Genomic DNA, 12,948 nt, shown 5'->3' with positions numbered 1-12,948 from the left:
AAGAGAGAGAGAGAGAGAGAGAGAGAGAGAGAGAGAGATAGAAGTAGAGAGAGAGAGAGAGAGAGAGAGAGAGAGAGAGAGAGAGAGAGAGAGAATGTATTCCCTTAATCATTTATATTAATGCCTTAATGAACGATAAAACAGCATTGTATAGGTAAATAACAATGTTGGTCTTCTTGCTTTTTTATGATGAAAGTAGCACTGTTGATCATTTTGTAATTTTTAGGGTGGAAAAATTAATGTTGATCTCTGTATCTTTTGGTAATGAAAAGAAAGCAATGTTGACCATTTCGTCGTATTGCAATGGAAAAGCAATGGTTGAAGTCTCTTACAGCTGTAAACTATCAAGCATCGTAAATGTTGGTTCTATTTATTGTAATTACGTTTGTATCCCTGGAAGGGTTTTGTCTGAACCATGTTGTTTTTGTTTTGTATTTGATTTTTTTTTAAATTAACTTGTTAATTCCCACAACTTGGTGCTGCTTACGTCACGTGATACACGAATGAGGGTACGTCTTACTGCCTCGTCGTCAGGATCTTCTTGTTCTGTTCTTTAATGTAGGATATTCTACGTCCCAATCGACACAATTCAGAACATTCTAGAGACGAGTTTCAACTGTGTCCGTCAGGGCCAACTGGAGATGTGGGGGATATAATGTCCTTTCTGAAAACCGAGATACTCGATAAAAATTATAAAAATTCTCTCGTAGAAAGTACCCAACCTCTACATCTACACACCAGCGCTGGTCGTGTCTGCCTAAACGAATCTATGTAAGTCATCTATGAAACATGTTTAAACTTGTACCGTGCTTGTTTTTAGTCAGATTATTAGCAGATTGATGTATTTCGTCTATAATGGCTGCTCTTGGAAGTTGAGGGAAATAAAGGGGGAAAAGGGCTCTCAGAACGAGGAAGGAATGGACAGTTGTGAAAGTTTAAAAAATGAACGGAAACAGTCGAATTTTTCCAAGACGGCCATTGTAGAGGAGAAAAGTTGTTATCCTCGTAAACAGGTGAAAGTCTTGGATAGTGGCATTAGAATAGTATAGAAGAAGACGTAAGGTAGGTAATTTGCGAGTGGTCATTTGTACAGGTGATTGTCTTGAACAGGTGGCTGTTGAAGCAGGTTCGAATGATGTATAAAGTAGTGTATTTTAGTCGTACGTAATAACAGGGTGGAAAGGGGGGGGGGGCTCTTTGCCTCAGTGAACATTATGACTACAGAGAGGCCTCAATGCGCTTAATGGTTGCAGAGGATGATGTTTCAGGAAAGATAATAACCATTGTTTCATAAATTGTATCATAATAATCCATATTTAACTGTCGAGCTTGTTCCAACAACCACGAGTCCCAGCTTCATAAAGGACCCCACGACCCCCTTTTTGCGTTTTCTCCTGTATTATAAAGGTACTTTCCAAGATGAGCACTTTAAAGTCTTGGACGTATTCAACTCCGTGTGTGTGTATGTGTGTGTGTGTGTGGGTGTGGGTGTGTGTATGTGTGTGTATGTGTGTTTGTGTGTGTGTGAGAGAGAGAGAGAAAGAGAGAGAGAGAGCGTGTGTGTATGTGTGTGTGTGTGTGTGTGTGTGTGTGTGTGTGTGTGTGTGTGTGTGTGTGTGCGCGCGCGCGCGTCTACGTTTGTGTATGTATGTGTTAGGTAAAACTTATTGATTTTACTGATAATAGTATGTTCTCATCGCTACACGACAAAAGGTGTGAGTTGTATTTTTCCCAAGAGATGAAGACATTTTAAAGTGTAACTCTTCTCGTCCTGTTTTGTAGTAGTCCTCTTCTTTCGTGGGTTCGAATGTGACGATAGAGAGCGGGGGGGGGGGGGGGGGGAGGGGGAGCTAACACATTTCTCGTAAAAGACAATACAACCGATAATTATATGATTTGATCAAATAAATTACACTATGGTAAAACTAATTTTCATAATTTCACAAAACGATTGGATCCTGTGTTACAGTCTGTTTGTCACTTATTGTTACACATTTGGGCGATACACCGTGATCTGACATAGCGATATGCCACTCCAAGATCTAACACGTGGTGATTTGACACACCAAGGTGTAGCACACTGTGGTCTGACATAGTGATCTGGCACACCAAAATGTAACACACCACGATCTAACTTACCGTGATTTGACACACCAAGATCTAACTCACAGTTATCTAACACACCTAGATCTAAAACACACCAAGGTCTACTAACACACCAAGATCTAACATACCGTGATGTGACACCAGGATCTGAGGTTCTGTTTAAAAATAATTTTGATTTCCCTCACCTGACTTCAAATAATGTTGGTTTTTTTCTGCTCGCTTTAGCGTTGGGTGGCCATACATTAAAGGGGGGGGGGGGGGGCTACACCCCCAAAATCAAAATTCGGCTCAAAGAATGTTTTAGGCATTTTTAGCTTCCTCAGCCTCTCCTACAACTATTTCATGGCATAAGAATCGTATTTTTTCCCATACCGGGCATGTTTGTAACCGCCATTTCCTCATAAAGTCAGTATTTTATTTTTCTTTATCGGCCGTTTTCTCAAAATGCTACTTTTCTCTATACTTTTTTGAATAACTCCACCATTTTTCATTCAATCTTCATGAAATTTTCACAGAATGAGGACAAGAGGTAATACTAAAAATTGGTATGATGAATTTTTGATATATGGAATAGATTTTTGTTGGTGGTGTCTGGAGTGTGGATTTTCACGGATTTTTCGCAAACTTGAATGCTACCTCAGGAAAAAATTCATTAAAAATTTTCTAATTCGATTAGGAAAAAAACAACAGACCTATTTTTAGATCTAATGTTTGTGCACACGCATGCAAAATAACAATCAATTTCCATGAGCGATAAGTGCGGTATTCATTACGTAAGACATGTCAATAAAATCCAATATGGCGGCGTATCCATGGAAACGAAACTTTTTTCTCAAATTTGATTGCGGATATCAAGACTCCTTACTATGCTTGTTATATGTGTGAAATGTGGTAAAATTCGGTCCAGTAATAAGCGAGATAGCCTCCAGGTGTAAAACCCCCCCTTGATATCTAACAAAACGCTAACATTTTAGTATCAGCAGGACAGACAAACGCGTTTTGTGGGACATCTTATCGCCTTCACTTGGTTGGCAATATGACACATAATTGTAAAATTTGTTAGACAAGAAGTTTGAAAGTGCACTGAATTCATAACATGTGCAGAATATAATCTAAACAGACCTAATCGTATGTCTCAAACTTATTTTAAAGTTTACAATGGAGGATTAAAAACCAATTCATTTATGTGTTAATACTTTTAAAATTTATAACTTTATCGATTTTTAAATAATCTAGTTAGCTTTTATTGTTATATTCATTGCTCTGATTAATTATTTAACTATATTTCACTTTAGAGTTGTTGTTTTTGAATAAACGTATTCCTGTTCAAGCCGACACAGAAAGACAGCCTGTCACTGACTTAATATTATGATTGACCATTACGATTACGTTTCGTTTCTTTCTATCAGTAACTCGATGGTTCATCTCCTGAAGGTGGACTGTTAGGAAATAAATTTAACTTGCTACAATGGAAAACAACCTGTTTTATTGTTCTTTTCTTTAACTGAATTGAGATTCGTTCTTAGATTTGTATTAGAGTATTCTAGAGCGTGCACTCTGACGTACTTCCGGTTCCCTATTGAGCGCAACACTTGACTCAATTGGGACCTACCCGAAGGGTAACGGAGGAAAGGCCCCATACTTTCTCGACTGTAGGGAGAGTGGTGTTTAGATCTTCATTGGGCGCCCATGGTGCGAACCAGTGAAGCGAAGTTTGGGTACAGAACAAAGAGTGGTGGCCACGACAGTGCACGATCAAGAAGAACACTATGATTCAAGTCTATGGTTTCGTTAGACTCCAGAGTTATTATTATCGACTCAGATGGTGTAATGTTCTTCTTTATGTTTTTGCGTATCTCATACTTGTGATCTTGTTTTCTTCGTGCTGAATGTTTATATGGTCATGGTGTTAGTTTAGACGATGGTGAAGTTGTTGTAATGGTGTTGAGGGATAATGTAATTGTTGCAACGGTGTTCAGAATATCGAAGTTGGGATATTGTTGTTCGTGACTGATGTCGTTGTTGTGACAATAATATTTAAATATGGTTTGGTAGAGATAATGATGGTGAAATTTGATGTTATTCTAGTGTTTGAAAATGTGGGAGCTGTGATAATGGCGCAGTATGTGACAGCAGCTTTAGTAATATCGATTGCGTTTCCACATTATAGTGAGATCAAAAATGTGTAGCGCAACTTATTGTCGAGTAATATTTCCTCAAGCATCGAACATAGACGGTCCAGCTTTTGCACAATGACTTCATCAGTTTGTCTCAATTCACCAACATTTCTGTAAACACCTGTTAGCTTTATTCTAGAAAATTACTTAATAAACAATAACTAAAAAATTCATGGGTGATTTCTACAGATGTTAAAAGGTTTACTATTGTGGGGGAAAATATTATGATTAATTTTAGACAAATTGATTCACATGGGGAAAATATAAGGTAAAAACAAATTGATACAAACTGCTCTTCAAAGCATGGGGGACATTGATCCTCCGGTTAGAAAGATATTTGAGGATAAGTTGCACCTCGAAATTTTGACCGCACAATAGGAGAAATCTGACCGAGGTTCACAAGCTGAGGCGCTGGCCAACACAAGGCGTCTAATGGTAATCAGATTACAGCTTGTTCACTTTAGTCTGACTGCGGTTAAAACCGATAAAATTAAATCGCTCTGTTTATTTTTATTTTTATTCAGATCTTTGCATATGGGTCTAAAAGTTGGATGACCAACAGAATCGAAAAGCCCATTCAAAAACTGCAAACTTAAGTTTCGACACGTTTTCTTTGATGCAAGCCAACAGCGGGTAAAAACATAATAGTAATAGGGGATTTACAGCATACACCAAAAGATAAAAAATTGACACATTTTCACCGACTCTCTCTCTCTCTCTCTCTCTCTCTCTCTCTCTCTCTCTCTCTCTCTCTCTCTCTCTCTCTCTCTCTCTCTCTCTCTCTCTCTCTCTCTCTCGAAGAATTATAATAGGCCTAGTAATAATAATTTTGATACAAATATAATTTTAATAATTATAATAATTATGATAATTATGGTCAGTGTCTGACGATATTTTAATGCATGCTAACAAAATTCGATGACAAAACATTTGGAGCTTAGAAATTAAGTGTTGGTCTCATCGGGTTTTCCTCAATAGATGCACTCCAGTGCACGTTTCTGCACCTAAACACAGCAAGTCATTACCCAGATGAAAGTTCAGACTCACAATCTGACTGAGCGTGAGGTGGGATACACACACTATATACTGCATTTGTAGCGGGGAAACGCTGACAACGTTTGTCTTTAGTTAGAGAACTAAGTACGCTACTTAAGACTTTATGTTTGTCACATTGATATCGGTTTATCACGTAAAGAGTTTCTTTTTGACCGTCAATATTTTTGTAATTAACATGGGGGTTGTTAATACACTGTCTTTACCTACCCCCTCTCTCTCTCTCTCTCTCTCCTCTCTCTCTCTCTCTCTCTCTCTCTCTCTTTCAGCCACACACAGACACACACACACATACACACATACACTCCCACACAACCTCACACCCACGCACACACACATACATACTCACACACACAAAGAGAGAGAGAGAGAGAGAAAGAGAGAAATGTAGAGACAAAGGGATCTTCCCTATATTCCCCTCTCTCAAACAACCCCGGTGCCATAAATTTAGAGAGGCGATGGGATGCTATAGGCGTTCATTGACTTCATCCGTCGTTTCTCTCGACCACAAAAATACCCTTAAAACCCAGCTAAGCAAAATACCACTTGAAATTTCCAGTGCTGTTATCGCCGTCAAACCTGTAGCAATCCATCTGTTAAGAATGGTGACATCAGCTGAGTGGAACAAACTCATTACTCCTTGTAACTGAGAAATTGAGAAAACTCGGGACAGTTGAAAAGGCAACGCGTCCGTTTCTTCGAACTTGAAGACCTTTGCTTATTAATAGTATTAAAGTTGGGGACCTGGATACCTCTCATAGGTTTTGGGGATAGTGGATTGGACATAGATTAAGTTTAAACTTGGTTTACAAGATTTATCTAGCCATACAATTGTTGGAAAGGAATTATGGATTACTAGAGCCTGTTCGACGATTGCTCATTCAGAAACCTTCCCCAAACCAAAGCTTTTATAACATAACATAATATAACAACAGCAACAACAACAACAACAGCAGCAGCAGCAGCAGCAGCAGCAGAACAAACAAAAGCAGCTGCAGCAGCAGAAAACGCATGAGCAACATACTCCAAACAAAAACGAAAAAAAAACCCATGAACTTCAACAGCATCAACAATGATAACATCAGTCACATTAATGGCTCCTCAGAACACATCTTGGTATATTTTACTCCAAGACCAGCAGACATGAATAGCCACGCGTCCAATCCAAAGACCATTGCCAGCAGCCCGGTCACAGCCATGAAAGATAAGTCGGGCTTCAAGGGTCAACAGAGCAGCGAGAAAGCCACAAAATCATGCAAGTTTCCTCCACTTCCAACACATGTCACTAGTAAGTGTATTATTAAAATTTGATCCCATAAAAGGAAGCACCACGATGTCAGCTGATGTCATGATTAATTGAGTAATTGACTACACATCCTGTGTAGATTTATCGTTCTTGCCTTGGGCACTTTCGCAGGCAGGCCACACTTAATCAGTGTGCGATCAGTGTGCGATTTTTTGGGGAATTTTAAGACGTCTTGCAGTTAAATGAGAGTGAACTACAGGTGCAATTGTGAATTATAATGTCCTAGGAGCTAATCAATCGTTTTGGACTCAGGTTTGGCTGCAGAACATTGACATTTTACTTTATTTTGAATTACTTTAAGTGGCCCCACTCGGTCAATTCGGAGTTTGACCGGCCCCAACATCCGGGCCAACAGCACGCTTTGCAGTTTGTCTCGGTGTTGTGAGTCTTCAGTTGTGAGTAGTGTCTTTGTGCGGCGTGTATTGCACAGAGAATGGCGTTGTTGTGGAGTGTGTTACGTGTAAAATAGATCATGTTGAGACAAAATGGCAGACGAAGTGAAACAAGTGACAGTAACAGAGCAGCAAGAAACAATTACAAACTTGATGAAATCGTTTGACAACCGCTTAACTGCAGTTGGAAAATCAGTGAAGGTCACGACGCAGGAAGATAGTAGAACTGAGTTACCGCATGACCCGAGCCCTGTCAGGGACGGTGCAACATATGACAGCCCCACAGCTATTGGAGCCTGTGCTGCTGACATTCAGAAGGAGTTTGAGGGCATTCGTGGCTCTGTTGCCAAAATTATCTTGCCTCCTTGGCTTAAAGAACATGACTCTCCAGTTGGGGTGAAACAAGAGCACAAACACGCATTAAGAATCTTATCAAAATCAGCAAGATTTACAGAAACGATATTGAAGGTTTTATCTTCGCTGCCTAAGGACGAAAATGACGGTTATAACATATCAGCTGGAGATGCGAATCCACTAAACATTATTCTTTCAGCTTCGACCCAGTTCCTACAAGGGGAGTATTCCAACATTGTGGTGAAAAGTTCATTCGACGAAGAAACCTCTAGGCTCTTTAGTAATCTTGAAAACAATTCAGCCGCATTTTCAGAACAATTTCTTCACAACCTAAGAATAGCTGCAGAGCTGTCTGCAGTGAGCAACCGTGTTAACCAAAGGAGCAGAGGTCGGCCACAATGGCATCAGCAGGGCCCCCAAGGGTACCGCTACACGACACCCAGCTGGCGTGGTAGTGGCAGGAGTTTTCCTAGTTTTCAGAGCCCAACACAGTTTCCAAAGGTCCCAGGGACCAATGCAGAATGACTAGACGGCACTAGACCTGGTCATGGATGGAGCCTTTGGAATTCGAAGGAGCGTCGATCAGACAGAAACTGTCAGAGTGAAGAAAGGTTACACAGGCTGTTAAAGTGTTAGACTGGGTAGAAAATGGTGTGAAAATCCCTTTTTGTAGTTCAGGTCCACCTAGCCAACCAGTGCATATTCATTCTAAAGCTAAAATAGCAAAGGAAGAGAGAGAATTCATTCACAAGGAAATACAAAAGCTTATTAAACAGAATTGTGTGGAAAAATGCTCAGAAAAACCGTTTGTTGTGTCACCCCTGAGTACTGTGTCTAAAAAGGATGGTTCTTATCGGTTGATTTTGGATTTAAGACACTCGAACAGTTTTTGTACACCAAAGAAGTTTTTGTATGAGGACAGCAATTCGGTGTTAAACATAGTGAGACACAAAGACAGCATCGTGACTTTTGATATTAAGAATGGCTTTTTCCATATTCCAGTGCATAAGGATTTCACACTGTTTCTGGGATTTTGAGTAAAACAATTCTTTCTATAAATTCATTGTATTACCCTTTGGTGCCAACTTTAGCCCATATTTCTTCTGTAAAATCCTTCGAACAAAATTGTTCAGTATTTTAGAGAACAAGTACTCCGTATATTGGCAAATGTGGACGATTTCATTCAATGTGGAAGTGATCAGACTCAAATAACTGAACATACAACTTTTGTGGTTAAAACGCTTCAGAATTTGGGTTGGCACATCAGCTTTGCAAAATCTAACTTGGAGCCTACCAGTTCTAAGGAGTTCATAGGTTTTATAATTGAAACATGTTCGTGTAAAGATGCAGTTTTAATTAAGGTGCCTTAGCAAAGGATCCACAAGTTAAAAAAAGACGTTAGACGCCTTTATCTTCAAGGCACCGGTTCAGCTAGATTTATAGCACGGATATGTGGGCAGTGTGTTTCTATGACAAAAGCAATTTTACCCTCTAAACTACTTATACGAAATTTGTATAGATTGCTTAGCACAAGATCATCCTGGCAGGATGTACTGATGCTTCATGAAGCATCGAGAAGAGACCTAGAATGGTGGTATGATTCCTTGTCCGCGTGGAACGGTCGAACCTATTCCACACAAGGGGCAGATGAACCGGTGATGCAAATCGCATTCGACGCCTCGCAAATAGGATTTTGGGGCACTATTATAAACACTGAATATCAAACCCAAGGATACTGGCCGCGTTACATTGTAAAAATATGTTCAAATTATCGAGAGATACTGGCGGTGTATCTATCTGACTTTACTAGCTTTCAGAGATGTTGTCAAAGGTCGCAAAGTGCAAATATTGTCAGACAATGTGGCAACAGTTTCATACCTGGTATGCATGGGAGGCCCAAGCCGTCAGTTGACAGAGGTAGCGTCCAACATATAGACATTCGCAATAAAACACAACATTACACCTACTGCACAACACTTACGAGGGGCGAACAACACAATTGCAGATGGGTTAAGCAGGTACACATCGGCACACGAGTGGAAGTTGCATCCAAAGATGTTCCAGTACCTAAACACGATATGTGGACCATTCACTATAGACAGGTTCGCGAACATGTCCAGTGCACAGCTTCCCTTGTACAACAGTCGGTTTTTATACCCGCTGACATCTGGGGTGGATGCGTCCAGTCAGTCTTGGACAGGGTGGAACAATTATAATATCAATCCGCCAATTCGACTCATGAAAAAGGTCATCGACAAAATCATATCAGACAAAGCCGTTGCCACATTGATTGCGCCGGTCTGGCCAGCCCAGAGTTGGTTTCAAAAACTGCTCACAATAAGTGTGTGCGCCCTACTCAAACTACCAAAAAGCAAACTAATTTGCATTCCGCTTTTCCCCAAAAAGCCAGAGCCCCTAAAAAACCCAAACTGGCGACTATTAGCCTCGAGAGTAAGTGGAAAGAGCAGTTAATGAACAACCTTGGCTGGTCGGACAGGGCAGCATCATACTTTCATAGGTCGCTGGCACCTTTCACATTACAACTGTATGACACATATATTCTTATGTTTCAGGAGTTTTGTGTTGAAAATGACTTTGAATTCCCTCCCTCAATGGAACGAAGGTCGGCTGTCATAGCTGAATTTCTGTGTCATAAGGCTGAGCACTCCGATAGGCCAGAATCAATACTCACATCCATTATAGAAGCCCTCGAGCAATTGTACTCAGCTTTGGGCTTGAACCCGTTGCCCAAAACTCTTCGGAACCTGAAGCTAATATTGGTTAAAACATACACAACAAAAAGCATCATGCTCATACGAGCTTTTGTAGCGTTATTTGAGGCTTTGGGGTGAGAACTTGCAGTTGTCACTGAAGAGGTTAAAACAAAAGGCAGTTGCTTTGCTTGCTCTTTGTGCTAGGTGCAGACCTTCGGATATCAATTTTACACGTAGAGACATACAGTTTAATGAGGATGGGTCAGCAACTCTTATGTTTGGGGATAAAAAATGACAAGGATCGAACTGGTTTTGAAGTGCTCATACGCCCAGCACTGAATCCACTCGTTGACTCAATAGCGTGCATCAGGAGTGACATGAATAGAACACAGGACATGACACAGGGGGACGGGCCCTTGTTTCTGTCGTTACGCCCACCTCACCACGCACGGAGCGCGACTGCAATAGGCAAAGTAATGAAGGAAGCCATGGAGGAAGCTGGGCTGGATGGCAGGTTCACACCCCGCTCGTTTCGGCCTACGGGGGCGACCGCTTGTTTTTTTGTTTGTTTTTGTAAGTGTTTTACGGCGCTCGCAACTGCATAAGGTCATATGAGCACGCGGGACACACTAAACTTTTTCAGTTGGTAGGAAATTTTGAATTTTGCCCGGGTGGCGGCCGAAGCCTACTCTTATCGATTTTAGACCACCAAGGGATCTTTAACGTGCACAACTTGCACACGGGACCTCCGAGATTTTTCGCCCTTGTCCGAGAAGGCTAGGTGTAGATCTTTCCTACCAGAAGATCAGGGGGTGTGGCTGAAAGACAGCAGTAAGAAGAAGCCAATGAGTAGCAGTAGAAAGGCTGCAGAAAGAATCAGGAGCCCAGAGGAGGGGGCAAAGGAGGTGAAGGGGTGGGGGGCAGAAAGTGGAGACGAAAGCAGACGACAGAACATTGCTAGAGAGCAGGAAAGGAGGTGAAAGGAGACAAATTTAGAGAAGAAAATTTTTTGGTCGCTACCCGGATTCGAACCCGGAACCTTTGAATGAGAGGCGAACACCTTAACCTCTAGGCCACGATAGCCCCCCGGGCGACCGCTGCGGTTGCGTAGGGATAATGACCCAGAGATCACACGTCAAATAGACAGGTGGAAACCTCAAGAGGTTTTCTATGACAGATTTGTGTACCCATTCCCCAATGAAACATTTACTGGCAATATCTTATCTGCTGATGTTTAATATTGACCCTATGATTTACAAATATAGCAGGAACATGTTAAAGTGGTCCAATGGCTTGAACTGAGCAATGTTCCATTTGGTGTTGTCTGCCAGCATTAATATCTGAATTATGGGCTCGTTTTATGCTTCCTTTTTAAATTTCTACACCCTAACTGTAGAAAACAGTGTTTAGTTGGTTCGCATGTTTGCGATACTGCCATACATGTAATATTCTTTGGTTGAAACTTTCGTGTTGTTGTTATGCACGGTTTGCTCGGATATGCTCACAGCGCTGAGCGGAGCAGTGTATCTCTCTTTTTAGGCATATTGTTTATTACAAATTTTTTTTACGATAAATGTGTCTTTGGCAATTGATTTTGACATCAGCACGACTTAGATTTATGTATACATTGTTGTCAGCTGATGTCATGATTAATTGAGTAATCGACTACACATCATCGTGAGGATGTGTAGATTTATCGTTCTTGCCAAGAATAGGTTGTTGTGATTGAGTGATATACCTTGTATCATGTTGTATTATATACGTGATGGTCTTGATGATTCCTGCCTGCTAGAAGCACTTGGGAGGATAGGCATATTGTTTATTACAGGCTGGCCCTGACCGGCGGGGTAGAAGCCCGCCTCCTAAATAATCTAAGCTCTTAATAAGATGGGGATTGAAGTACACGTCCATATTACTAAAAAAATAATAACAGTGAGTATTTGACTCTGTAAGTAGTGTAAGCCCACTCACTCCTAAGGAAAAATTCGACTTGTCACACAGCAGCGAAGTATTGCGTCACTTGGCAGTGAAGATAGACGAACAGGCGACAATTACCTCATTAACATACTCACCACAACCGAGCAATGAGCTGACCAATTTTTAGTGTGCCCAGTGATTCCGTAGCTCTGTGTGACTGTGTGGCTTCCTCAGAACTGATCCATAGCCGGGACAACGATTTATACCCTTTGGAAGGACTGGCTGCACATCACAGGGGGCTAGGTGCATTTTGTGCTAGGGACAGAGACAAAGAGGAAGAACAATTGCTACAGTTTGCCGGTAAAGGAGAGCAAACACCCAGAGATGAAAAGGAGACAGAGTCGTCACGTACACGGTTGGTATACAGTCAACTGTTTTAACGACCGTCCATCTGGGACAATCGCCAGAACAAATGACCACTCCCCACTTCCTATATATTTTTTTTAAATATTACAATAGCATTGTCCAAAAAACATTACTTATCTAAGAAGTCCACAGCTCTATCTGACAGTGTAAGGTTGTTTTGGACGTGTATCGTAGCATGCTAGTCGATTTATTTGTATCCCTTCCCTCTATTTTTTCCCCATCTTACTTAGAGTCATTTGGATACCACGGTCTGTCTTGCTTAATGTTCACCATCTTTTCTATGCTTATTGTAATGCCTTGTGTCAAAACACTCATTCTCTGCACCCCCCACCTCTCTCTCTCTCTTTCTTTCTCTTTCTCTCTCTCCCTTTATCTCTCTCTCTCTCTCTCTATCTATCTATCTCTCTCTTTCTTTCTCTTTCTCTTTCTTTCTCTCTGTCTTTCTCTTTCTCTCTCTCTCTCTCTCTCTCTCTTTTTCTCTCTATCACACACACACACACACA

General features: G+C 41.0%; 1 protein-coding gene across 1 annotated transcript in view; it reads left to right on the top strand.

The window, feature by feature from the left end:
- The first annotated feature begins 5,333 nt into the window (after nt 1-5,333).
- Nucleotides 5,334-12,948, top strand: part of LOC101849531 — a 26,692-nt gene continuing 19,077 nt past the window's right edge. The window contains exons 1-3 of the mRNA XM_005095498.2: nt 5,334-5,423; nt 6,442-6,624; nt 12,254-12,434. Coding sequence (XP_005095555.1) covers nt 6,480-6,624; nt 12,254-12,434 — 326 coding nt within the window. The 5' untranslated portion in view covers nt 5,334-5,423; nt 6,442-6,479. The remainder of the gene's footprint in view (nt 5,424-6,441; nt 6,625-12,253; nt 12,435-12,948) is intronic.

The sequence above is a fragment of the Aplysia californica genome, unplaced genomic scaffold (assembly GCF_000002075.1).
Source record: "Aplysia californica isolate F4 #8 unplaced genomic scaffold, AplCal3.0 scaffold00105, whole genome shotgun sequence".
NCBI lineage: Eukaryota > Metazoa > Mollusca > Gastropoda > Aplysiida > Aplysiidae > Aplysia > Aplysia californica.
The sequence above is the reverse complement of the archived record's forward strand: the minus strand, read 5'-3'. Positions and strand labels throughout refer to the sequence as shown.